Below are 23,292 nucleotides of genomic sequence, written 5' to 3' on the forward strand. Positions count from 1 at the left end.
GTGTGGCCACATCACGAGCTGCCCTGTGTGCCCCTGCGGCTACTGACGGCCTCCCATAGTTTTCCGAAGCCCTAAACCTCAAAAATGGGAGTTTCGGGAGCTAAAGATTGACATGTTCCAGTGACAAATGCAGCCTGTCTCCTCCCTTCTTCCAGCTAACTATCCCAACTCCGTTACAATGTTTCACAAGCCCTCTCTACCCTGCAGTTACCCGCGTGTGTGGCTCCGCAGGAAACGGCCCCAAGCCCTGCCTCTCCCTTCCAAGCTGTGGGAGACCAGGGCTGAGCTGGCGCCCGAAGTGGGTCCAGTTGGCTCGAGGCCCCGGGGCGCAGAGAGCGGGTGGCGTCCAGGAGCCGTAGCTGAGCGTCTCGAGGGGAACTCACCCTGCGCCCTGCGCGGTGTGGCAGGGGGCGCGGTGCCGGTCCTGCGACTGCAGCCCACACGCCCTTTACCAACAGCGACGCCCTTACCTGGGAGGCTCCCGTTTTCTAGGCAACTGGCCGTCGGATCCACCACGGAAGCACCTGTTGGTGTGCGTGGACATTGTCCTTAGCTGCGTTTTCCATTCTTGCAATTTTTTCTCTCTCATTTACGAACTTTCCTTAATGACCCTCTCGGCGCGGGGTCTGTGCCAGGCGCTTGTCATGCAAAGGGCTCCCGTGACCAAGGAGCTTCTGCTCTTGTCGGGGAGACACACCTGTAGACAGGTGTCCGACGCTGTGGTGCCGGCAGACGGGTGTGGCCGTGCAGGTCGACGTGTGACATCGCAGGTGGCCAGGTGTGATGCTCAGGTACACAGGTGTGACCATGTGGGTAGACAGGTGTGGCGGTGCAGACATTCGGACCACCGGATGCCCTTGCCCTTGTCACACGTGGGCCTTGGTTCAGTGTCTCTCCTCCAGGGCGGGGAAAGACATCTGTTAGCCGAGCCCCGGGAGAGCTGGCACCTGGCCAGGCAGGGAGCTCTTTAGGCAGCGTCCAGACGCAGTGCGGCTTCCCGTTCACCTGGGCAGAGCCATGGCCGCGGAGGGGAGGGGACTCGGCCAGAGACGCCCTTGGGCGGCCTCCCGCTGCGCCCCGCCTCCCTCCCGCTTTGCTGACTCCGCTCTGGCCTGTCCTCCGAACGCACCCCTCCCTGCACGTCCACATCTTTCCGAGGCCGCCTCAGGGTTTCCGACGGTCCTGTGGCCCCTGCTTCACGCTCTCAGAAGTGTCTGGGCGACGCCCAGTACAGCGGTCCCGCTCCCAGCCTCTGCCCCAGTTACGAAGCAACAGCGTGCTGCAAGCGAGGCTCCTCCTGCACCCTCACCCTCCTGGCGTCCAAGGAGACAGGCTCTCGGGGGTCAGACGTGTCACTGTCGTTCAGATGCTCCTGGCACGCTGTTTGGACCCGGGCGGGACTGGGTGCTTCTCCGCACCAGGCATTTTCAGGGCCTTTATGAAGGTGTAAATGGGCTCGAGGCCTCTGAGTTCCGGCCGCCGCACCAAGTCAGCGCACCAAGTCCCCAGGGCCACCTGACAGGGGTCGCCGGCTCCCGAAGATCCCGGGACCGAGGTGCCCTTTTCCCTCAAGGCTCCGGGGAGAAGCCCTGGTGAACCGTGGCCCAGCTCTGCAGCTGTAAGCAGTGCGGACGGCGAAGATGGTGAGGAGGTTCGCTCTGACGCCCTCCCGGGCGGGCGGGCCCCTCCCCTGCTCAGCACCCCAGGTCTTACAGAAACTCGGGTGCCTGCAGCGCCCGCGGCCCCTCCCGGCTTCCACTCTCAGAGGAGCATGTGTGGTCTGAAAGAGCAGGGTCCACAGACAACAGGACGAGAGCTATCGTTTCCTCTACAGACGGCCCCAGGAAGCAGAGATGCTAGAACGTTCTCAGCTGGCAGCAGACACAGACTCAGCCCCAGGCCCACTGGTGCCGGGCTGCAGGCGGGGACCTCACGGGGCGTGACGCTCATGGGCACGGTGCTGGGGTGCCGGGCGCAAGGCCCAGACCCTCTCTGGGCTGGGCTTCCTCGGGGGAGAGCGGTGCCTGCATCCACAGGGAAGAACTCAGCCGGGGGGGGGACGCCCCCGGCCGAGCCACGTGTAAGAGGGGGCGCCGGGCTCGGCTTGCCTCCCGGGGGACACGCCCCGGGCGGCTGCCGCGCACGGATTCAGGGCGGTGACGCCGCCCACCTCCGGGGGCCGGGAGCATGGAGGCCCCGAGCCCGGCGTCTGCCACGGGCCCCCCCCCCCGCTGCCTGCCGTGTCTGACCCCGAGCGTGGCAGCCTCTGCGGGCTCGAGTCCAGCCCGAGGGTGGCCTCCTGTGGATGCAGGCCCCCACCCCCGAGCTCCCAGCTGGGACACCGTCGGACGCTGAGAAGGCCTCTGGCCCTGGCGCCCCTCCTGCCCCCGATCCCCTCCCACGAGGACACGTGTAGGGCACACCCGGCGGTGGTGGGCTGTGTATTTGGATGAAGGGTCAGAAGGGTCATTTCACGGCACGACAGGACGGGGCCCGATGGGCCCCGGGTGTCTGGGGGGCGGTGTCCTTGGGGGAGGCCAAGCCTGCAGGACAGAGCAGTGGAGGTGGCTCTGGGACCCTCATGGAAAGGAGGGAGCCGGTGACCCACGCTGAGGTCACATCTCCCCCTGCGGCTCCCTGCAGAGTGCTGGGCTGGTGGTCTAAGGGACGGGCGACGGGCCTGTCGCTGTGGGACGTCAAGTGTGACATCATCACCCACGTGATGTCACAAGCGGAGCAGGCTCGCCGTGAATGGGCGATGCGGCCGGGGGCGGGGTCAGGGGGCAAACTAGCCTTGGGCTGCTTGCAGGCTGTTTCTACTGCCCTTCGACTCGCTCTCTGCCCACGCGCCCCCTCCCTCCCCCAGTGGGGTGGACTCTCCTACTTATTATCAGAAGTGGGAAAGAGAATTACCAGGTGAGGAATCGTCGGTAACGGACAAGGGTGCTGGTTACAGGTTTGCTCTGGGTAGGAAGTTTTACTTGTTTGACAGCAGGATAACAAGCGTTGACAGGACATCACTTTTTGGAAGGACCTATCTGAAGAGCATTGGAAAGTCTTTCTAGACGTTTCCACTGGCTCTCAGCTGGCCCCCGACTCCCGTCCAGCTCCGGGCAGAATGGACGGGCTCTAACAGCCAGGCGAGTGATGCCCTGGGCACGCCTCACTTCCTGCAAGGCGTGTCGCTGCACGTGACCTGGGGGGTGGTCTGCTGAGGGCGGGGGAGCAGGTGTGGCTCTGGGCTCAGCCTGCAGCTCCCGGGTGCCTGAGATGGAGCCCCGGGAGCCCCCAACCCCCGCCGGCCCGAGCACGGAGCAGTGAGGCTCCCACAGCGACCTCGGGGGCAGGGATCGGGGTCAGCGTCACAGGAGGGGTGACCAGGGCTGGAAGAGACGAGGGACCAAGAGGAGAGAGAGAGGCCAGCCTCTCCCGCCTGCAGCCACGCGGCCCGGGTGTCTCTAAACCCAGCCGCCCAGCGCGTGAAGGCGTTCTGAAAGGGGCGCTTCTAGGAGAGCGTCGCTTTGTTCGGGTTGAACGTGAACACTCAGCTGTCCCCTCGTTTATTGTCGCGAAGGCAGTTTCCAGGGCCCCATCCAGGGCCGGGTGCCGGGCCGCTCGCTGGGACTGATTCAGCAGCTGAAAGACAGACCCCCGCCTTCAGGGGTCTGCGGCGCTGGGGCGTCCGTGGTCGACCTCCCCCTTGGTTGGTACGCAGCTGTGGTAACACAACTCGGGAACAATCACGGCCCTGCAGAGGCTCGGAAGGCAGAGGCCCGGTACTTGAACGGTTACCCTGCTCGCTTATTTTCCTGTATTTGCTGTGGAGTGACTGGAAAATTCCCCATCCCTCAACGCCTACGAGCCAGAGATTACCAGAACCAAAAATAAAAAGATACCCACAGCTTTTCAAAGAGGAGCAGTGAGGTGATTGAAGGCTCCCCAGCCCTCCTCCACCGGCCCCATCAGGGGCTCCAAGACAGCCAAGCAATTAGAGAGACAGTTGCTATTAGGGGAAAAAGTACCAAATGCTGCTAAGCTCTAAATCCTTCTTTTTATCAGATTGGACTCTGGCCACTTTCGAAAGCTGAACATTTAGATTTTAGAAAGAAACGCAACAGCCCACGGGTTCAAGAGTGATACCAGGTCTTGCAGAAACAATTGTTACGAAACACATACAGAGAGAAAGATCCCGCATTATGAACCGTACCCTGCGTTGTTTCCAAATATAACCAGCGCATAATTTAAAAGCTTCCCAGCATTACTACCTTCATCACAACCGCAGACGTGCCCGGGAGTCCACGCCCCTACGAGACAAGAGCTTGGTAGGGAGACCTCACACGCAGAGGCCTCCACGGGCTTCCCTGGGGGACGACCCATCCGCTCACCCGCGGCTGAGGCTCTGAGACAGAGATCGCACCTGGCCGGCCCTGCCCTCCTGCCCCAAGGAGACGAAGGGGAGGCTGTGGGTCTTGGCTTCCCCAGCGGACGGAGCCCGCTCTGCCCTGGACGCTGTGCAGCCAGAGGGCAGCGTCCGGAGGGGACGCAGGGCCTGGGAGGGGCCGCTTGGCCAATCGCAAAGCGTTAGCTTGGACCCGGGGGGCTGCACGCGGGGAAACTCATGCCGCAGTGTTCTCGGCGGTGGGGGAGGCCCTGGTGCTCGGGGCCTCTGGGCCAGGACGGATCGGTGGACGTGGGCAGAGGCAGGGCCAGGGAGGCGGCTGCAAACCGAGCCTGAAGCAGTGCCTGTGCTGGGTTCAGTGAGGGGCGGGGGGTGGTCCGCTCAGCTCCAGAACGGGGACATTTGCTGTTCGATAAACCGCGGGCCGGGTTATTGCCTCGTGGTGATTGTGAGAAACGGGTCCAGAAAGGCCAGCGCAACTCAGGCCTAACGGTGGCCGTTCCCGAACCGCCCTGGCAGCACAGTCCTGTCACCTGCGTTTCCCCAGGTCATTGCTGGGGGGTGAAACCCTGGAGAGCAGGTGTCTGCAGGCTCGGACCCCCATATGGGTTACTCCGCGGTATGGGGGGGCTGCATACCTCACGCTGTGTAATTGCGTAGCCAAATATCCCCGGGGGGTTCTACTTACAGAGGGATCTCCGATCATTCTTGAGGTTTGCTTAGTAAGTGTGTGCGTGTGTAGGTGAGTGTACTGAAAAGAGCTGAAAATCTGTAATAAGTCGGAGGAGAGGCAGGCAGTTAGTCTGTCCACGTGACTAAAAGTGCGATCTGGGGGAAGTTACGGACGCTCTCTGGGTGTGTGACGGGTGGACCGCAGCTGCCCGCGTGGGGTCTCCGCAGGGCAGGCCTGCAGCCCCGGAGCTGGAGGTTCAGGCTCAGGCTCCGCCCCGGCCGCGGAGCAGAACCTCCGTTTTATCAGGCCCCAGGCCACTCATCCGCTTGCAAGCACGTGCCCGAGGCTGGGCCTCCCATCTCTGAAGTCCGTCCAGCTCTGCATTTATTTGATTCTATGACAAGAGGGAAGGCTCTTAAGAGGCCATAAAGGGACCAGCGGAGAGAGACTCTCTCGCCAAAGGGCAACAGCACAACATGCTGATGAAGAACCTTCGTGCTCAATGTCTGCGCAGGGCGTGTGCAGCGGTGCTGTTATTAAAATTGTGAATCGACCATTTAGCATTCGCAACCTGACCGTGAAATAATGTATCGCAGAACAAAACGCATCAGTTCCTGACTGCCGTCCTGCTTTGCCTCTTGGGTCACTTGCGTTGGGTCTGAAACCAGCCCCAAGTGGGAGTCCTTACAGCGCGGGGACGGCAGATGCCGCACACCAGCCCCCGGGGATCCTGATCCGTCCCCAGCGCAGGCGCCTGTCTGTCCACAGCCTCGCTGTGAGTCGGGGGGGACGGCCGCTTCCAGCGAGACTCGGGAACTCCAGGGCCTGGTCTGAGACAGAAGGCGAGCGGGGTCACAGGATCCCCTGGGAGCAGCCCGGGGCTCTGCGTGTGCACCTTTTTACTCGCACGTGATTAGGAGGAGACTTTTGCACCAGAAGGCCAAAGGGGGCTCGCCCTGCCTCCGCAGCAGCTGCAGGGCGCGGGCTGCCGGCGCCGGCAGATGGCCGGGTCTCCCCGCGGCAGGCGGAGCCGCTCCTCCCGGGCTGCACCTTGCCCTCCGCCCGGCCCGGCCCGCTGAGCAATGACCACTAGAGCGGGTCTCCCCTCGATCCATCCTGCCCTCGCCTCGTGGCTGCACGTCCGCTGCCGAGCGCGCTGACCAGCACCAAATAAATACGTGTTAGACGTGCGAACGAATGAGAAGGCAGCCCCACCGGGAGGCGCGGTCCTGTCCCGTCACCGGCCCGCTGGCAACTCTCTAACACGCGCGTCAAAGGGCGTGCTGCTGGCGTGGGCAGCGGCTGTTCACGGATGCTCCGCGCGCCGGCGCAGCTGACGGCCGTCGGAGGAATTTTCGGCGCAAGCTCAAAACCAAGCCTCGTGCCCGTTTTCGGGGCCCGCTTGTCCCCCCGCCGACCACTCGGAGCCGGGGGGATGACTCAGCGGCCCAGAGGGTCTGACCAGGACCCGCTTCGCACCGCGGAGGAAGGTTCGTGGACTTGGACGGAGGAGCAGGGGCCCCGCCCGCCAGGCTCTGCGTTTGGGCCGCACCGTTCTCCTCTCGACGCACGTATGTGTTTACAGTGGAAGAAACGCAAGCAAAAGTTAAGTTCATACGCGTGTGGGTTTCATGTTTATATTTTTCTGTTGCAGAAATGAATCTGCTGCTAAATATGTTATACGTACGTATATATAAATAAATCATTGATACACGGATTGTGTTGTCTCCAGCGTATTTTTATATTTTATCTTTTTCATATACTTCAGACAACGCTGATGTTTGAACAGTGGACAGGAACCCCTACGCTGGTTCTTCTAGAGCTCGCGGTCGGATTTTCCTTTCTCCTCGTGTGCTCTGTGCAGAGATTGCCCCAGAGCATCGCTGGGCGTCTGAGGCCCCGCCGCGGGACCACGGGCTGCTCCCGGGTCAGGCGGAGTCCGAGGGGCGCGAGCGGCTGCCGCACCGGGTCTGCGGCTCACAGATCGGAGAAGGTGGAGGTCAGTAAAAGCTGCTGTCCCCACAAAGCCTCTTAAATGGGAAAGCGCAGGCTCCGCGTCAAGGTGACAAGGAAGAAGTCCCCTGGGCCCAGCGGGCAGCTGAGTAACTGTCAGTGGAAGTGAAACAGAGAAGCACAGGCTTGTGAAATGAGCCAGCGGGTCTCCTGGAAGCCGGGCGCAGACAGGAGGGGCCAGCGAGGCTCCAGGGCACGGAGGCTACCGTCCAGGGGGCAGCCCTCGTCCCCCACCGGCTGCAAATACCCCAGATCGCGCTGAGAGAAGTGGAGGAGCCCCCGGCCCTTCTGGACGCCACACACGTGTCCCTCTAGAAGCGTGGCCCAGGCTTCCACGGTGGCGGCCACAACCAGGAGGCTGGATACAGGTGGAGGCCGAGGGACAGAGGCGTGAGGGGCGGCCTGACAAGAGGTCAGCCAGGAGGTGAGGGGCCGCAGGAAGCGGTCAGCACGGAGAGGTCAGAGGGCAGAGTGGGCTCTGACCTCTGGGGTGCAGGCTTCGCTGGGTTTTCTTTCCGGCATAGCCGAATACTTTTGTATCCTCAGGACACCCCCCAACGCGAAGGCGTTAGAAGCTCGACGGGCGTGTTTGATGCTGGTCACCGGGCACTGGTCTGACTGCGTCCTGTGTGCCTGCCTATCTTTCTGGAAGTTTCAGGGCCCCCTTGTTACTCCTTTGATGATCCTGTTTCCAGAGCTGCTGTGCAGGGACCAGACTCTGAGGTTGCCATGTCCGTCCTCGGGGAGGGGCGTCCACCGGGGCCGCCACTTTTCAAGCCCTCGCGTGCCTTGGCCTCGCAGGCCCCGATTTCAATCCCGCCTTAACCTCGTTCAGTCTATTCCGCCCACTTTGCTCTCACCACGGAGGCACGTGGGGCTTCCGGCGCCTGGGGAAGGTCTCTGCGCCTTCGCGGCATCGCGTCTTGAGCGTTTTCAGCCGGGAGTGCTGGTCACGGCCGCGGAGCCCGCCTCTGCCTAGAGCGGGCGCTGCCGGCTCCGGGGTCCCTCGGGCGCCCACCACGCGGACAGCTGGACCCGCCTTGCGGATGGAGGGCCTGGCCCGACGTTCAGGAAATCTGGCAGTGGACGGCTTGCTTGCTCGCCCGTGCCGCTCTCTACGGGGCGAGGGTTAAAGCAACGCAGACAAACCAAAGAAGAATTTAAAACCTCCTCTATGCAGCTCAGCTATTAGGAGGTGTAAGTCTAGTTTTCCCCGATCAAAGCAAATACGGCCGCTCGCTCGTTCACGTGGACGGTATTTCTGAGGCTCTCCTGGGTGCTGGAGACCAGCACTGTCTTCCAGTGCGTGTGTTGCTGGGGTAGCCGCCGCCGGCCGCGGCCCGGCCCACCCCCGGGTGTGCCCAGAGCTTGGGTGGGCAGGGCCTCGGGGGCCCGTGGCTGCTAGAGGCCCCCGGAGAGCGGGCTGGGCCTCAAGGCCCCCTATGTGGCAAAAACCAGAGCAGTAACTGTTGTTAAGACCATCCACGGCGGCTAAAATTAGTGCAGGAGCTCCGCCACGGGCAGGGTGGCTGCAGGTCTCAGAAACTGCTGACAGTGGAGTAGAAAGCTGGCGGCTGCTGCTCTGACTGCAGCCCCGACACAGGCTGACCGCCCCCCCCCTTGCGTGGTCCCAGGAACCTGAGAAAAGCCCACCTTGAGGGACCGTCCGGGACCCCCTGGCTGTGCTGGTCCAAAGGTCTGGGTCGTGACAGAAAAAGACTGAGGACCTGGAGGGGATGAGGGGGCCCGACGACTGAGGAAACGCCGGAGCCGGGCCGGACCGAGGGCCAGACGGGGGACCCTAGGGGACAACCTGTCCCCAGGGTGTCAGGTGGCCGGGCCCCTGGCACCCGCTCCTCACCCACCGCCCCCGGTGACACACAGCCACGGGCCGCCAGGGCCCCGCGGGGACAGCACGAGCCGGTGGTGGTGGCTGGGGACCCAGCCCCGCCGCCCGCACCCAGCCCGGTTCTGCCGAGCGGGTCGCGTCGGCTGGGGGCGGCGATCGAACACCACCCGCCCTCCCAGGCTTCCGGTCCCAGAGTTCACGCCCCCCCGTTGCGCGGCGAGGTCGGCTCTGCGTGGGCCCGGGTGAGGGTTTGTTCTCTCCCCGAGCTGCTCCTTGTAGATGCCCTGGGTGTGGGCGCTGACAGTGCGGGCGCTGTTTTCTCTCCAGTCACTGAGTGCAGGTGTGACCCCCTGGACGGACGAGCCACTCACGACACTGCGTTGACCAGAAACGCTCGTCAAGACCAGCTCCTGTGAGGATGAGCACTGGTCTCCCCCGGGTTTGCGTTTTCACATCAAGTGACTTTTTCAGCAAAGGAAAAGACGATGTCTTTTTTTTTTTTTTTTTTCGGGTGCTGAAAGTACCTATCAGGGTATTAAGTCAGAGATGTTTCAAGCATTGCTATTCCCCTTGTTGCTCTGATCACTTATTTATTTAGCAGGAAGCCCTTTCCTCGCACTGGGTCCCGCGTGCACACCTGCACGTGAGCCGACAGAAGGGCAGCGGGTCCTTTCCGCGAGGGCACAAGCCGGGCCACGGCTGGGGTCCCGGCAAGGCGCCGTCCAGGACCCATCGGTCCAGCCGACACCCTCCCGGAAGCCAGAGGCTCCCTTCTCGCCGCCGCTGCCATCTCAGACACCGGACGGACAGGGAGCCCCCCCCCCCCGCCCGCCAGGTGCTCGCGGAGGCGCCACGGGGCGGCACAGAGTCCCGGGAGGGAAGCAGGGGCCGGGGGCAGAATACGGCTCCTGTTTGCTTCCGGGGACCCGTTGGATCTGGAGCAACAGAAGGTCACTGGGCGCTGCCTGGGCGCCGGCGGGCGCCACCGGCACTCAGGGCTCGGACGGGGGCTCCCGGGTCACTTCATCGGGGGGCACGGGGGGAGTCGCTTCCGGGAGCCGGGCCCCTTTCATCCCCGGGGCCCCGTGGCTTCACTTCGTTTCTAACCATAAAGCGGCTGTGGACCGGCCCCCCCTCGCTCCCAGGGATCAGAATCCACGACATACTTTTGCTGTCGGAGTGAATCTCGAACAGCAGGATTCGGCGCTCGCCGGGCGTCGAGGTGGCGGCTCTTTCTTGTGGGGACAGAGAGGAACCAGGGCCACACGTTAATCTCAGCCCGGGGTCGGGAGGCTCCTCCTCCTCACAAAGTCCACGAGGAAACCCTGGGGGGTTGGGGGGCATCACCGTGGCAAGGAGGGGCTGCCGGCTCCGCAGCCCCGGGTCTTTACCCTGGGACCCTCCAGGGGGTCAGAGGGGAGCTGCCCCGCAGAAGCCGGAGTGGCCCCTGGAGACCCTGGTCCAGAGGGGGCGGGCGGTGCCCTCCTCTCCTGCCCCGCGCCCCCCAGCGGCTCCCGCCTCCCCGAGGGCAAGCAGGGTGGCGCCCATGGGCCTTGGCCTGTTTCCTTCTCAGCAGAGGTGACGATGGCAGCCGAGTGCTGGGCGGCAGCTCCGCCCCCAGAGATGCAGCTGGACGAGACCTGCCTCTGAGCCTCCCCCAGCGACTCTGCAGAGGGCAGGGGAGGGGCCGAGAGCCTGCTGGGCTCTGAGGAGGCCCCTCACAGGGCGAGCAGGTCGGGGCCCCAGACTTCACGGGGGGCTCGGTCTGCAGGGCTGACCCAACCTATCGTGGCCCCTCGTCCCCCGTGGCGAGAGCCGGGAGTCCTGACCGTGATCCCTGCAGCACACACGCGAATCCAGTTCGCCCCCAACCTCAAATCCAGGCCGACTTTTCTGGAGCACTGCCGTCTCAGGGGAGCCAGAGAGCCTGGAAGCAGCTGCCTGGAGAGCGTTCTGGAACCCGGTGCAGCCTCTCGGGTGACTCGACACACGGTGACCTTGTCAACTCGTGTTGCTGCTTCGGAGCTCAGACTCTAAGGCCAGGTCCTTAGGGGCCTTCGTCTCCGCACAGATGGCCCCTGGTTGGTGCCAGGATGCGGCGGGCGCTCAGCTGTTAGAGAGGTCAGAGCCCGCGGGAGACCATCTCCCGTGCGCGCAGCACCGGTCAACCCTGGGTGGCGCGTGTGCGTGTGCCTGGGGGGGGGGGGTGTCACACGCTCAGCAGGACTAGGCGAGCAGTACAGCGGGTCCAGAGTGGGCCACGGACATCGCTGACCTCGGGCCCCTGGGGCCCCTTGGCAGGAAAGCCGACAACGGGGGCCAGCCCGGCTGCCCGGCTGGGGTCTGGGGTCTCTGGGGCGACCGGGGCCTGGGTCTGCAGCCTGGCGCGCGGGGCCGACCGAACCGGCCTTTGCTACAAAGCAACTGGCCTTGTCTGTGCATCTTTAAAACTCAGACCGAGCGACTTTATTCACGTTGTCGTCACTTTTTGTTACAGAAAATTCCCAACACGTACAAAGTAGGCAGGACTCAGGCTTTCCCAGCGAAAATCGCACTGACCTTCCTCGCTCCCCTCGGAAGCTCAGCCCGCCCGCTGCGCCTCGTACGGTTCCAGTGCAAACCCCAGACACCACGCCGTTCCATCACAGATCTTTCAGTACGTCCTCTTAAAAAGGGGGCTCCTAAAAGAGCTACACTTCACCTAAAATAAGTGAACAATATTCATTAATATCACACATCTGTTCACGTTGAAAATTCCTGTTGTCACGCTGTGTCTGTGTTACTTTCAGTTTGTGTGAATTAGGATCCAAACAAGCCCACGCGTTGGGATTGGCTGGCACGCTTCAGTCTTTAATCAATAGGTTCCCCTCCATCTCTTTTGCTTTTTTTGCAAATTATCTTTTGAAGAAGCCAAGTTGTCTCACGGACTCTCCAGCAGCCTGCCTTTTGCATGTTGGATATCGACGATGAAAAGACGTGGAGGAGACGTAAACGCATGTTGCTAAGTGAAAGAAGCCCATCTGAAAAGGCTGCGCACCGTGTGTCCAACTACAGGACGTCCTGGAAAAGACAAAACTGTGGACCCGGTGAGCAGATCAGTGGTGCCAGGGGCTGGGGGAGGGAGGGAGGAACAGGGGGGCACAGAGGATGTTTAGGGCAGTGAAAACACCCTGTATGACCCCATGATGGCGGATACGCGTCATTACACATCTGTCCGAACCCACAGAACGTACGACACCCAGAGTGAAGCCTATGTCAACTACAGACTTTAGGTGATGATGTGTCAGCGTCGGGTCATCGACTGTAACAAAGGTACCGTCCGGTGCGGATGGTGATGGCGGGAGAGGCCGTGCACGGGCCGGGAGGGGGCGCGCAGGAAAGGCCCACACCTCCCCCTCAACCGCTGCTAGCCTTAAGCTACTCGAAAAACGAAATTCCATTAAAACAATATGCAGGAAAAACTAAAACAATACATTGAAATGCTAATGTGGTTAGATTTGGTGGCAGGATTACAGCAATTTTTCCTCCTCATCTTCGATAGGGTCTATGTTAAAATTTCACAATTAGGTTCATTTTTAAAAGCCAGGCACGTGACCACAGGAAAGCACTGTAAACGCTAAATGCGACTGTCACCTCTGGGTGGTGTGATGAACGTCCTTTGTTTCCTTGTTGTACTTGAAAATTTTTCCACCTGGGCAGCACTTTCAAAATGGAAAAGCTTTATGTAAAGACCAGGCTGCAGCGCTGAACGTGTGTGCGTGTACACACGTGTGCACACGTGTACATGCTCGCACACACATGCACACGCTCAGCAGTCCACACTGGATCGAACCTGACTTTGAAAATACAAGGCGTGTACCATGAAGCCGGCCCTGTGGCGCGCGAGCGGGTGGCTCTCTGGTCACCCTCCAGGCTCTTCCGCTTGCGTGGCGCAGCCCGGGTCCTTGCAGGGAACGCCAGTGTCCCCGCCCTGACACCTGGGCAGCCCCCAGCCCTGACTCGGGTTCCCGCAGGGGGTGGGCCCACAGACGGCTCAGACTCACACGACAGGTGTCCCCACCTCACAGCTTCACGGTTGTTTTAAAAACGTGAAAAAACATGAAAAACTCAGATGGGACATGAGATCCACCCACGTTTACACAGAATTTCAACATTCCGTTTTTCAAGGAAGAGGGTAAAATTTCACTACATTTCAAGTGTTACAGACTTTTGAGTGTAAAAAGTGGCTTAAATTTACGATCTGCTTGTGCAAAGATTTCTCATGGACCTAAGGGATTGTCTCTCCCAGTTCCTGGTCATGAATTTCCAGACAGCTGTCTTAAGCAAAAAGCCTGACGTTTAAGTTACGTTCAGGATGGCACGTTCAAGCTTCCTATTAAAATTTCTAGAAAGGATGTCACTTGGAGGAGTTGCACAAATTATCCAGCATTTCCCTGACTCGAGTGCACTTCTCTCTGTGAGACAGCATGCACGTTCCCCAGGCAACCCTCCCCCAAGGGTGGCGCCACCTCCTCGGGAGGCTCGAGGGGCCCCGGGGACCCTCGGTGCCACCCCGGCCCCCTGCGACGGCTCAGCATCCCAAGCACGTGCCCCTGAGAACAAGGCTGCAAGGAGACGTTTAACTACCCCCATCCCTCTCAGGGATATCCACCCGAGAGGCTGTGCCGGGTTTCAGGGGGAAACCTTGAGATCACTCACGTTCCCAGTTCCGTCTCCTCCGTTTCTGCCCTAGTACAGACCCATCAGAGGGACCTCCCCCTCGCTGTGCCCCAGGAGTGGTTCTGGCCAGGAACTGCTGTCGTGGAGTCTGGCAAGTACACGAAGGTACGCTCACCTTGGTGAGGAAGCTAGGCGGCACCGTGCCTGGCTTCTCGACGCCTGCCGGCCCACACCTGCCCCGAGTGCGTCGTGATTCCCACTCCCCTCCCACCCCCATCAGCAGGAGGGGGTGTGGCATCGGACGGTCAGAGCGAGGACAGACCCCGGGAGGAGGACTCAGGTTCCCAATGACACCCGAGCGTCTGGTGGACACCTGGATCCAGCTGTACCTGAAGCTCCCCACCCACTCCTCAGACAAGCCAGTCGGTACAGGAAGACAAGCTCATTGGAGTTGTGGCTGTGACTTGCAGCTGAAGAGTGTGAAGAGGACACAGCCCGAGCCTGACACTCACTTTTAATCCAGTAATTAGCCCAGGAAAAGGAAAGAACGTTTGCTGTGTGCTGACGTAGAGTTGCACGGAGGCACACCTTCCGTGTCCTGGTGACCCAGCAGCCCGGCGGAACGCAGCGTCACAGGCACAGCCCGGGCTCCGGTGCCTCCACCTGCAGCCTGACCCGGAGGGATCACGCAGGAAGGACCAAGGGGCCGTCTCAGAGGAGGCACGAAGGCAAGTTCTCCAGCGTTACGCCCGGGGGTCTCGGGCCAGCGGTGCCGGGTGGGGTCTTCCTGGGGCCGCCCGAGCGCACGGTGCCTGTGGGTGAGACCTGTGACCCCGGAGGCGGGACCTCACGTGGCCATGCTGTCCGGCTGACACACTGAATACGACGAGTTTCACACCCTGTCAGCACTGAGCTCCCAGGTCAGAACTGCCTCCGGTTTCTTTGGGTGTCTCAGGTCAGATTTTCATAAATCTAGTGATTAGAAATAACGGCGGTCCTTGGCATTCCTGAAGCTTTGGTGCAGTAAGGGAGAGACCAAGAGCCGCGGACCGGCTTGAGAGGATCACCTGCTTTTCTGTTTCAACGTCCAAGGCCCTGGTCGCTCACCCAGGAATCTGCGCCGCGAGCTCCCTGGCGGGGAGCAGGACAGGGCGGCTCACCCGCGCACGCGGCGGGTGCGAGAGCTGGATCCCGTGAAGAGGGAACCGGGCAGAGAAGAAGGCTTACAAAAGGGACTTTTATTAAAGGAAAGAAAAATCTGTGTGGTGGGTCAATTATGAAAGAGAGATACAAAACTTTACACCCGATCTCGCAAAGGAGCCAAAGGCTGCCCGCGAGGGCAGGGCCCTTCGTCCCGGCGCCCGCGGGAGCTGCAGGGCCCCGGGGGCAGCTGGGGGCCCCAGGCCTGTCCTCGTCACCGCCGATGCGCGGCCCTGCTTGAAACCTGTGCGTGTTCTGGTAGCTTCAGTTGTGAAAGAGCAGAGGATGCTGGGTTCCTGCTGCATCACCCCTCTGTCTGGTCGGACGTCCAGCCTTCACGCTAAGTAATATGCTGCGGTATTTAAAGGAAAAACACCTCCCCACCCCCCACCCCCCCTTCCTGATTAACAAGCCGCAAACTCCAGTCTTGCTGTGCAGCTCTGCTGGGCTCACCCAGGATCTTTGGCATGGCCGCGTTCCCTGCCCCGCTCTCCTTAACAAGTAGGCTTTCTTGTAGTGAAACTTCTAAAAACACCTCTTTCTGCAAAACAGTGTGTTTCTGCAGGTGGAGCTCTGCAAACAGACATGTCCCTCTGGAGGAGGGGAAGCCCCCTGGGACGCAGGTGACCCGAGTGCCCGCCCCACGGTCACATGAGGTCGCCGAGCTCGGCCTCCAGCGCGGCCGCCATCTCGTCCGCCTCCGAGCTGCCCCCCTCCTCGTCCTCGCAGCTGGACGCTCCGCTGGACTCGCTGGCTGCGTCCTCTTCGTTCAGCTTCCTCTTGTGGCCCCTGCGAGGGAAGCACACGCACCGTGAGATGCTCGGGGCGCCCACGCTCCCCGGCCCTTCGGCCGCCAGCCCCCATGCTTCCGGAACAGCCCTGACAGCACAGGCTGGGCACCAGTGAGGCCTCCGTCTCCGGCGGGTAACGGAATACCCAGGACGTGTGAGGGCGGCACCCAGAGCGAGCTCGGGGGCTACGGCTGGAGCTGGACAAGCCGCTGGGAAGGGAGGCGGGGACGGCCGCCAGCAGACGGGTGTATGTTTTACGTGAGCAGGTCTTCTGAGTTAACCGCTGAGTACATTTCTGACTGTGGGCTCCGATTAATTATTCTGCATTTGGACATCAATCTGGACATCATTTATCGAAACGTTATGTAGGAATATATATACGCCCCCCCCCCAACTACTATGGTTTGGGGAAACCTTCTGAAGGGAAGAAACCCCCCAAAAGATTTACCTCTTAGAGACAAAAGAGGCATCTCAAGCAGTCACAGACACACACGAGGGTGGGAAAATGACGTGCAAGATTATGACGTCTACACCCTAAGACCTATGATACACCCAGGAATTTCTACAACAGACAAGGAAGAACCTAATTGTGAGAAACACTCCTCAAACAGAAGAGGGCAGTTGGCAGAAAAAAGGGCCGACGAACACTGAAAAAGACACTACTACGTAATTTGAAAAGCGAATCAAGGTGCCCGTCGGGAAGCACATTCAGCCCTCAGGCCGGCAGAAGTCAGAGGAGAGGGACCCCGGCCCGGAGGGAGCACGTGACCCGAAGGGGACGCGCACGCGCACGTTTACTGCGACCCGGCGCCGCCCCGGCTCCGCCGCCCGGCCTGGCTCATCAGCACCGGCGGCCGCAGCTGGGCCCCCAGGGGGCGTGAGGACAGGGAAGGGAAAGTAAACCGCAAAGAAAGCCCTCCTCTCGGGTCCTGTCGGCACCGGGAGGAGGTCGGTGCAGGAAGCGGGGCGGCTGGGAGGACAAGAGGACGGAACCGTGTGGAACTCTGTGACGCGCTTTCAGGAGAGGCACCGACCAAGGTGTTGCTCGAGCACTGCCTGGGGCACGGCGCCCGGGCCTCGCCAGCTCGAGCCGAATCTGCGCAGCCCTGCGGCCCGAGGTCCAGCCCCTCAGACACACTGTAGGGTTAAGTCTGGATTCGCGAGAGACGGTGGAACAAAAGACGGTGTTGGGCGTAATTAATCGGAGGCGCTCACACGCTTCCCCTTCGCTGAGTGGTGAACATACAGATAAACGCAGGAACGACGTGTAGATGGAACAGCTTGGAGAGACTGCTGTCTCCTCTGCCGTTCAAACTACTGCAAATAACCCCAACGACACCCACGCTCCACGGGGCACCGCCCAGCACCGCCGCCCGGGGACAGAACCGGGGGTCGCGTGTGCGCGTGTGCAGTAACACACACGAGAGCAGAGCAGAGTCAGTGCCCGGGCCTGAGCTGTGCTCAGCTGCGGGTGGCGGGCAGAGAGGGCTGAAGCCCACCTTCCAGGCCCCCGCTTGTGGCTGCACCGCCGGCGGCGCTGAGAGCACGCGGGGATGCGGTCCGTCCTCGAGGCTCCTCCCCGACCGCCCTCCACCTCCGGCGTGTCCCGCCTCCTGGGTGTCCCCGGGGTGGGTGCCGTGGGTGCTGTGAAGCAGATCCCTGTCTTCCGGTCACCGAGGGGACGAGCTTCCAGGAAGTTCCAGATACAAGGGCAAGGAGGAGGCGTTCCGTGACTGGTGAGGAGGCCCCCGGGGCCAGAAGAGCCGGGCCCTCTGCCCGTGTACAGAGACGCTCATGCACCCCGAGGTGCTTCAACAAGGAAGCCGGGGCCGAGTCAGAGGATGGCGCCCGGCCGCGTCATCCGGGCTCGGTGCTCTCCTGCGGGGGCGGCCCCACAGGTGGCGCGGGCGGCCCGGGGAGGGACCCTGGGGCAGGAGAAGCGCAGGCCCCCAGGAGGCGGACCCCGGGGCGTCCTGTTGGCGAAGCCTCCCGCACTGCATCTGGAGACCCCGCGGCAGGGCAGCCTTTCGGGACAGCATGGGCTGCGCAGGGTGTCCCTCCCGCCCCCCAGAGCGACGCCAGCTAACAGCCAGGCGGGACCCCACGGCTGTCGCAGCCTCTGGGCAGAGAGACAAACGTCGACTGTGCTGAAACCTGGCTGGTCCTGCGGGAGAGGCTCTGGGACCTCGGTGTCCACTCGTGCGGCTGTGTCCTGGGGCCCGGGGACCAGGGTTGGGGGCCGCAGTGGCAGTGCCTTGTGCTGGGAAGAGCAAAACCTTCCGTCTCAGTTAAATAATGTTTGGAGTATTCCTATACCCAACACGATTGCGTTTTAGTAATTAAAAATCACCTCCAAGGCTGGACACAGCTGCAAGTCGTGGTTAATAAATGCCTAAAGTTGATACCAGCTTCCTCTCCTCTCAGCAGAACGTGCAATAATTGTATTTTGTTTTCACAACCAACAGCACAGTCCCCTAGAGAAACGCTAACAGATTTAATCTGGGGAAAATTTAAGGCTCAAGAATCAGCTCAGATTCAACGTGGAATAAACCAAGAACGTGAACAGGAACATAAATCACTATGTACATTGCCTCCCTCATGTCCCGGCCTCTGAGCTCTTTGCTGTGAAGAGGCACGTGGACCCACACCTGAAGTCTGCCGTTTAATAAGACACACAATTATTTTAGCAACTACGGCAAATAAACACACATTATTATTTTATACCGGTGTCTAACCAACCAAGTCAAACAATCCATAACGCATTTATTTTTCAAATTGCTGGTTACAACCAGCTTAGCATTTTTGGCAGAAAGAAAAAGAACAGAGCAGCACGGCAGGTGGTAAGGTCACTATTTTACCTAACAAAAGCTGTTTCAGCTACGTGTGTGCACGTGTCCACATGCGTGCAGAGTGTGGAAGGCCGTCCGGACCCCGAGGCAGAGAGGACGCACGTGGGCTCCTGCCTGCCCTGTCCGGTCACGACAGCGGAGGCTCTGCTGCCTCTTCAAAGAGATGCACGTGTAGGTCCCTGTAACACAACAGCGGGCTCCGGGGTGTGCGATCGGGTCAGGGCCACAGGGCACATTCCAAGGAGAAATCGTACCGACCACATCTGTTCAACTGTTTCTGAAAAGCCTGACAACTCAGGTGACATCACCTATTTTCAGACAAACGGGTCTTCTGACCCCTGTCCGGGTCTTGGCTTCCTGCATCTTCACCGTGAAGCGTGCAGATGGGGACCCCTGAGCTGACCCGGGGAGGGTCCTGAGCTCCCGGGATGTGTCACATGACATTCCCCGTCACACTCGGGAAGGCGCCGGTCACCCCGTCCCGGCAGTCCTGCCACGTGCGCGCCGGGGGCCTGGCGGTGCCATCTGAGACGCTGTCTCCCGGGCCCATCGGCGGTGCTCAGTCTCCGCGGCTCCGGGAACGTATCCCGTCTGGTCCTCTGATACGCGGTCGCCCTCTCGGGCAGCTTCTCTGGCCTCTTCTGTCTTGTCTGTGGGTCATTCTTCTGTCTCTCCGACGTCTCGTGATTCTTTTTGCTGGAAACTGGACGTTTCAGTTACTGCGTTGCAGCCACTCTGGGCCCTGGTCTCCCCTCCCCCCGGGGCGGGGCTGATCCGGTGAAGCTGCTGCACCGGCACCCCCGCTACCTGCCCGCCAACAGCGCAACGTCTCGGGGGTCCAGCCTTGGGTGCGGGCTCAGTGCGGGGAGAGAGAAAGGCACACACAACTAAGACAGCGCCGCTTTTTATCCACCACGCTGCAGGGGCCAGGAGCCGTCACGAAGCACCGTGTCAGGGAGGGTGGGCGACAGCCAGCCCCGCACCAGCGGCGCGACCCTCCACGGTCGGAGGGCAGCTCGATGCAGCTACCAGGTCAAGAGCGCAAAGGCCCTCCGAGCTCGGCGATCCCGCCTTCAGAAACCGGCCGTGTGTGACGAGCTTGCGCACGCAAAGGGCTGGGGCACCAGGGTGTCGCCGCGGTGCTGTCGGCTACAGCAGGTCACACATCACAGACCGACACGGGAATCGACGGGAAGCCACGTGTCCACGCAACAAGAGGGCAGTTCCTCAGCCAGAGCCTGGGGAGTTTACAACCTGAACCAAGCACCTTGGTCCCGGGGTCGCCAGCTGGCAGCCCAGGCAGAAGGTGTCCGACGGCAAAGCAGCGACAGGGTGGAGGCGGAGGGCTGGCTGGGAAGCGGCCTTCGGGCTCCAGCCCGGCAGCAGCGCTGGGTCTGCTCTCTGGTCACAAACACCAGGCCCACGTCTCCTTCATCTTTAGAAATGACCAACCTCCCCAGCCTTGCCTCGGCGACCACCCAGCACTGAGAACCGCTCTCACGCGTGAGGGCCTCCGCACACCTCTGCACCGCCTGTCTACCCGTGCGGCTGGGACCGCGGCGGCCACCGCGCCCCTGTGGAGGAGGGGAGGCGGCAGAGGGACTGGGTGGCGGGAGCCCGGGACTCGGGCCAGGGGTTTGGCCTTGCGAAGTGGAGTGATGCTCCGATTAGCTCGCCTCGGGGCCGGGTGGGGCGGGCAAGGTGCTGAGACTCAACTCCCTGGCACTCAGAGAACCGTCTTTGGGGAGAGATGGCCGGCTTCCGCTGGCCAAGCCTACCGCCCGCGACGCAAGACCCCAGGCCGAGTCTCCACGTCGCGCGTCTCCTGCGAGTGGTGGGGACAGGGCGGCGTCTCCAAGGCCTGTGGACATCTTGTCTGGCAAGTGCCTGCCAAACAGCCCTGACGTCTTACTCAGGGATTTACCTCAAGGAGCGGAAGCGCCCCTCCAGCTGCCCTGTGTAAAACGGGCATTTGAAAGAAGAGTGGATGGTTCGCAGTGGACCAGCCAAAACCCCACCCCTGTCCTTCCATCAGAAGTCACCTCCAAGTTCCAGTGACATTAAGATCCTGCAGAAGAGCCTGGCCACTCGGGCCGGCAGGACGCGCTGCCGACCGCTCGGGAGAAGCCAGGTCGCGATCCGGGGCGCGAGGCGCCACCGCCTGCGGCGAAGGCCATGGACCGAAATGTTCCGCAGGCGAGAAGCAAACCCCCCAAACACGTCTGATTTAATTTCAAGTAAAAACGCGACTATGGGAAAGTCCAAAGCATCCACACTTCCGCACCTAGAGCCCACTGACAAGGATAAAACATACGCGAAAACCACATTCGCCAACTTCTGGGCAGAGAAAGGGATGAGCTCCCGAGCCTGATCACGGCGCCTCAGCCCCGACGCAGGGCAGACTCGACGTCGGGTACGGGGAGACGCCGAGCGGCGGAGGGGCAGGCGGGGTGGGAACAAGGGTCTCTGGCCACCCGGGGGAGGTGGCGTCTGGGTGGACCCTGGGCTTGCCCTCCTCATCTCAGGGTCCCACACCACTGAGGTCGAGCCCCACAGCGTGGTGTGAAACAGCAGTTGCACCGAGGCCGGTGAGGAGACTGGGGCCAGGGGTGGGGCTCCGGAGCACAGCCCCGCCCGCCCCACGCCGGCCCAGTGAGGACCACAGCCCCGGGCCAGGCCACCGTCCCCGGCGCTGGACTCCCTGGCACCGTGCAGGGCTGAGCGGAGCCGCGGTGGACGCAGGCCACACGCCTCTGGCCGCGCTGGCAGCCCCAAACCACCGCAGGCGAGGCTTTTTCCGCGCGGCCCTGAGCTACTTCACGTGCGGGCAGATGATTCCGAGGAGACAAAGCAGGACGCCGGCCCGTCCTTCCCCGTCTTAGAGAAAAGGCTTTACGTCTTTCTCTTCACTTGGCAGAGGAAACAATCAGGCACGCAGAGCAGCCCAGCAGCACTGGAACCGGGGTTCCGGGAGCCGACTCCCCAGGGAGGCCCCAGCTCCCCGCGTCCCCCGAGAGCCCCACGGGACCCTCGCACTGAGCCGAAGACGCAGCTGAGTCAAACAACTGTGTAAGGCGGGGGTCCCCAACGCCTGGGCCACGGACCGGTACCAGTCCGCGGCCTGTTAGGCACCGGGCCGCACGGCAGGAGGCGAGCGGCGGGCGAGCGAGCGAAGCTCCGTCTGTATTTAGAGCCGCTCCCCGTCGCTCGCGTCACCGCCCGAGCTCCGCTTCCCGTCAGGTCGGCGGCAGCATCACGTTCTCAAGGGGGACGGGCGCCGCGGGGAACCGCGCACGCGAGGGATCTAGGCTGCGCGCTCCTTAGGAGAATCTAGCGCCCGAGGATCTGAGGGGGAGCTGAGGCCGTGACGCCAGCGCTGCGGAGCGGCTGCAAATACAGAGGATCGTTAGCAGGCAGGTCTGGCTGCACAGGGACCGTCATAAATCCAAGGCTCGCAGACTCGTATCAAAACCCTATCGGTGGGCGGCAAGTGAAAACGAGCTCAGGGCTCCCACGGATTCTGCACTGTGGTGAACTGTATGCTTATTTCATCATACATTACAATGTAATAATGATAGAGTACACAATAAACATAATGCCTTGAATCATCCCGAAAGAAACCACCCCTCCCCTGCCACAGGTTCGATCCCTGGCTGGGGAGCTAAGATCCCGCATGCCGCGAGGTATGGCAAAAAAAAATAAAAATAAAAATCATACATACATACATACGTACATACCAATAAGTAAATAAAGTAAAATACAATAAAATAAAAAAGACAGCACAATCGTACCGTCCTACCTGATTCAGTGTCAGCACTTACAGTGCTAACAAGCTGAGTAACCCCGAGAGCAGACACTGGTGCTGGCAGCTGCCCCCGGCCCACGCCCTGCACACGCGTGAGGTCACGCGGGGTCCGGTCCTCACCACGACCTGCCTCTGAACGCTTGAAACCCCGGGAAGACCAATGCCGCCCCGCAGGGGCTGCAAACACACACCGTGCAGCTGCACACAGAGCACGGGGCCGCCAGCGGTGGACAGCACGCTGCTCCTGGCCCTGTCCCGTCCTGGGTCCACACGCAGCAGCCCTCCAGACATGAGCGGGGACTCAGGGAGAGGAGCCCCACCGCGGGCTCCCGGGCCGCTGGGACCACACCCGGGCACGAACCACCACCTACAACAGACACTGGGCACTGTGTGAAGGGGAAGAGTTACATCTGCCCAAATGGTGACTGAATCAGAAACAGCTTGATAAAGATCGAGGGCACCACCAATGTAACATTCTAAAAAACCCATAGCGTGCTTTGTATGGTTCAGCAACAGGACAGTGACCTTTGCCCTCTCAGGACCACCCAGACGGACGCCTCTAGGTCTCTTACCCCCTTCACTATGGCCTTGAAAATGATACCCGCACGCCCCGGTCCGTAACGACGCCGGGAAGGTACAACAGGATAACGACAGTGCACCGATCGGCACGGAAGGTGCCTGGCGCTCGCGGGGCCGCGCACAGGACCCCCTCCCCCCACCTGAGCCCCCCGACGGCCCCCCCCCTCTCGCAGGCCCCCTCACCTGGGCCCCCGGCCGTCTGCCGCACTCCTCTCGGGGGCTGGCGCTGAGCGGGGCGTGGCCCCCCCCGGGGCCCCCAGGACCTCGGGCGGCCCGGGCCTCGGCCCCCACTCCCGCTCCTCCGCGTCTCCCGGCTTCTTCTTCTCGCTGTCGCTGTCGTCGCTGCCCTCTCCTAGGATGTCATCCACCTGACAAAGGGCCAAGAGTCAGCACAAGATCGCCCTTCTGAAGAGTCCACGCGACGGCCCCTCCCCCGCGAGTGACACCACCGCAGATTTCTGCACGGGCCCCGCGT

General features: G+C 61.7%; 1 protein-coding gene across 4 annotated transcripts in view; it reads right to left on the minus strand.

Annotated features, from left to right (window-relative positions):
• Positions 1-23,292, minus strand: part of CTDP1 (CTD phosphatase subunit 1) — a 97,697-nt gene that overhangs the window by 36,416 nt on the left and 37,989 nt on the right. For 2 of the 4 annotated variants that reach the window (XM_067015089.1, XM_067015092.1), the window contains exons 12-13: positions 23,001-23,185; positions 14,812-15,582 (exon numbers count right to left, since the gene is read on the minus strand). In XM_067015089.1, the coding sequence (XP_066871190.1) occupies positions 15,441-15,582; positions 23,001-23,185 (327 nt within the window). In that variant the 3' untranslated portion in view covers positions 14,812-15,440. Of the gene's footprint in view, positions 1-14,811; positions 15,583-23,000; positions 23,186-23,292 lie in introns of those variants that run through there. The other 2 variants (XM_067015091.1, XM_067015090.1) reach the window with 2 other exon arrangements.

This window comes from Kogia breviceps, chromosome 15 (assembly GCF_026419965.1).
Source record: "Kogia breviceps isolate mKogBre1 chromosome 15, mKogBre1 haplotype 1, whole genome shotgun sequence".
Lineage (NCBI taxonomy): Eukaryota > Metazoa > Chordata > Mammalia > Artiodactyla > Physeteridae > Kogia > Kogia breviceps.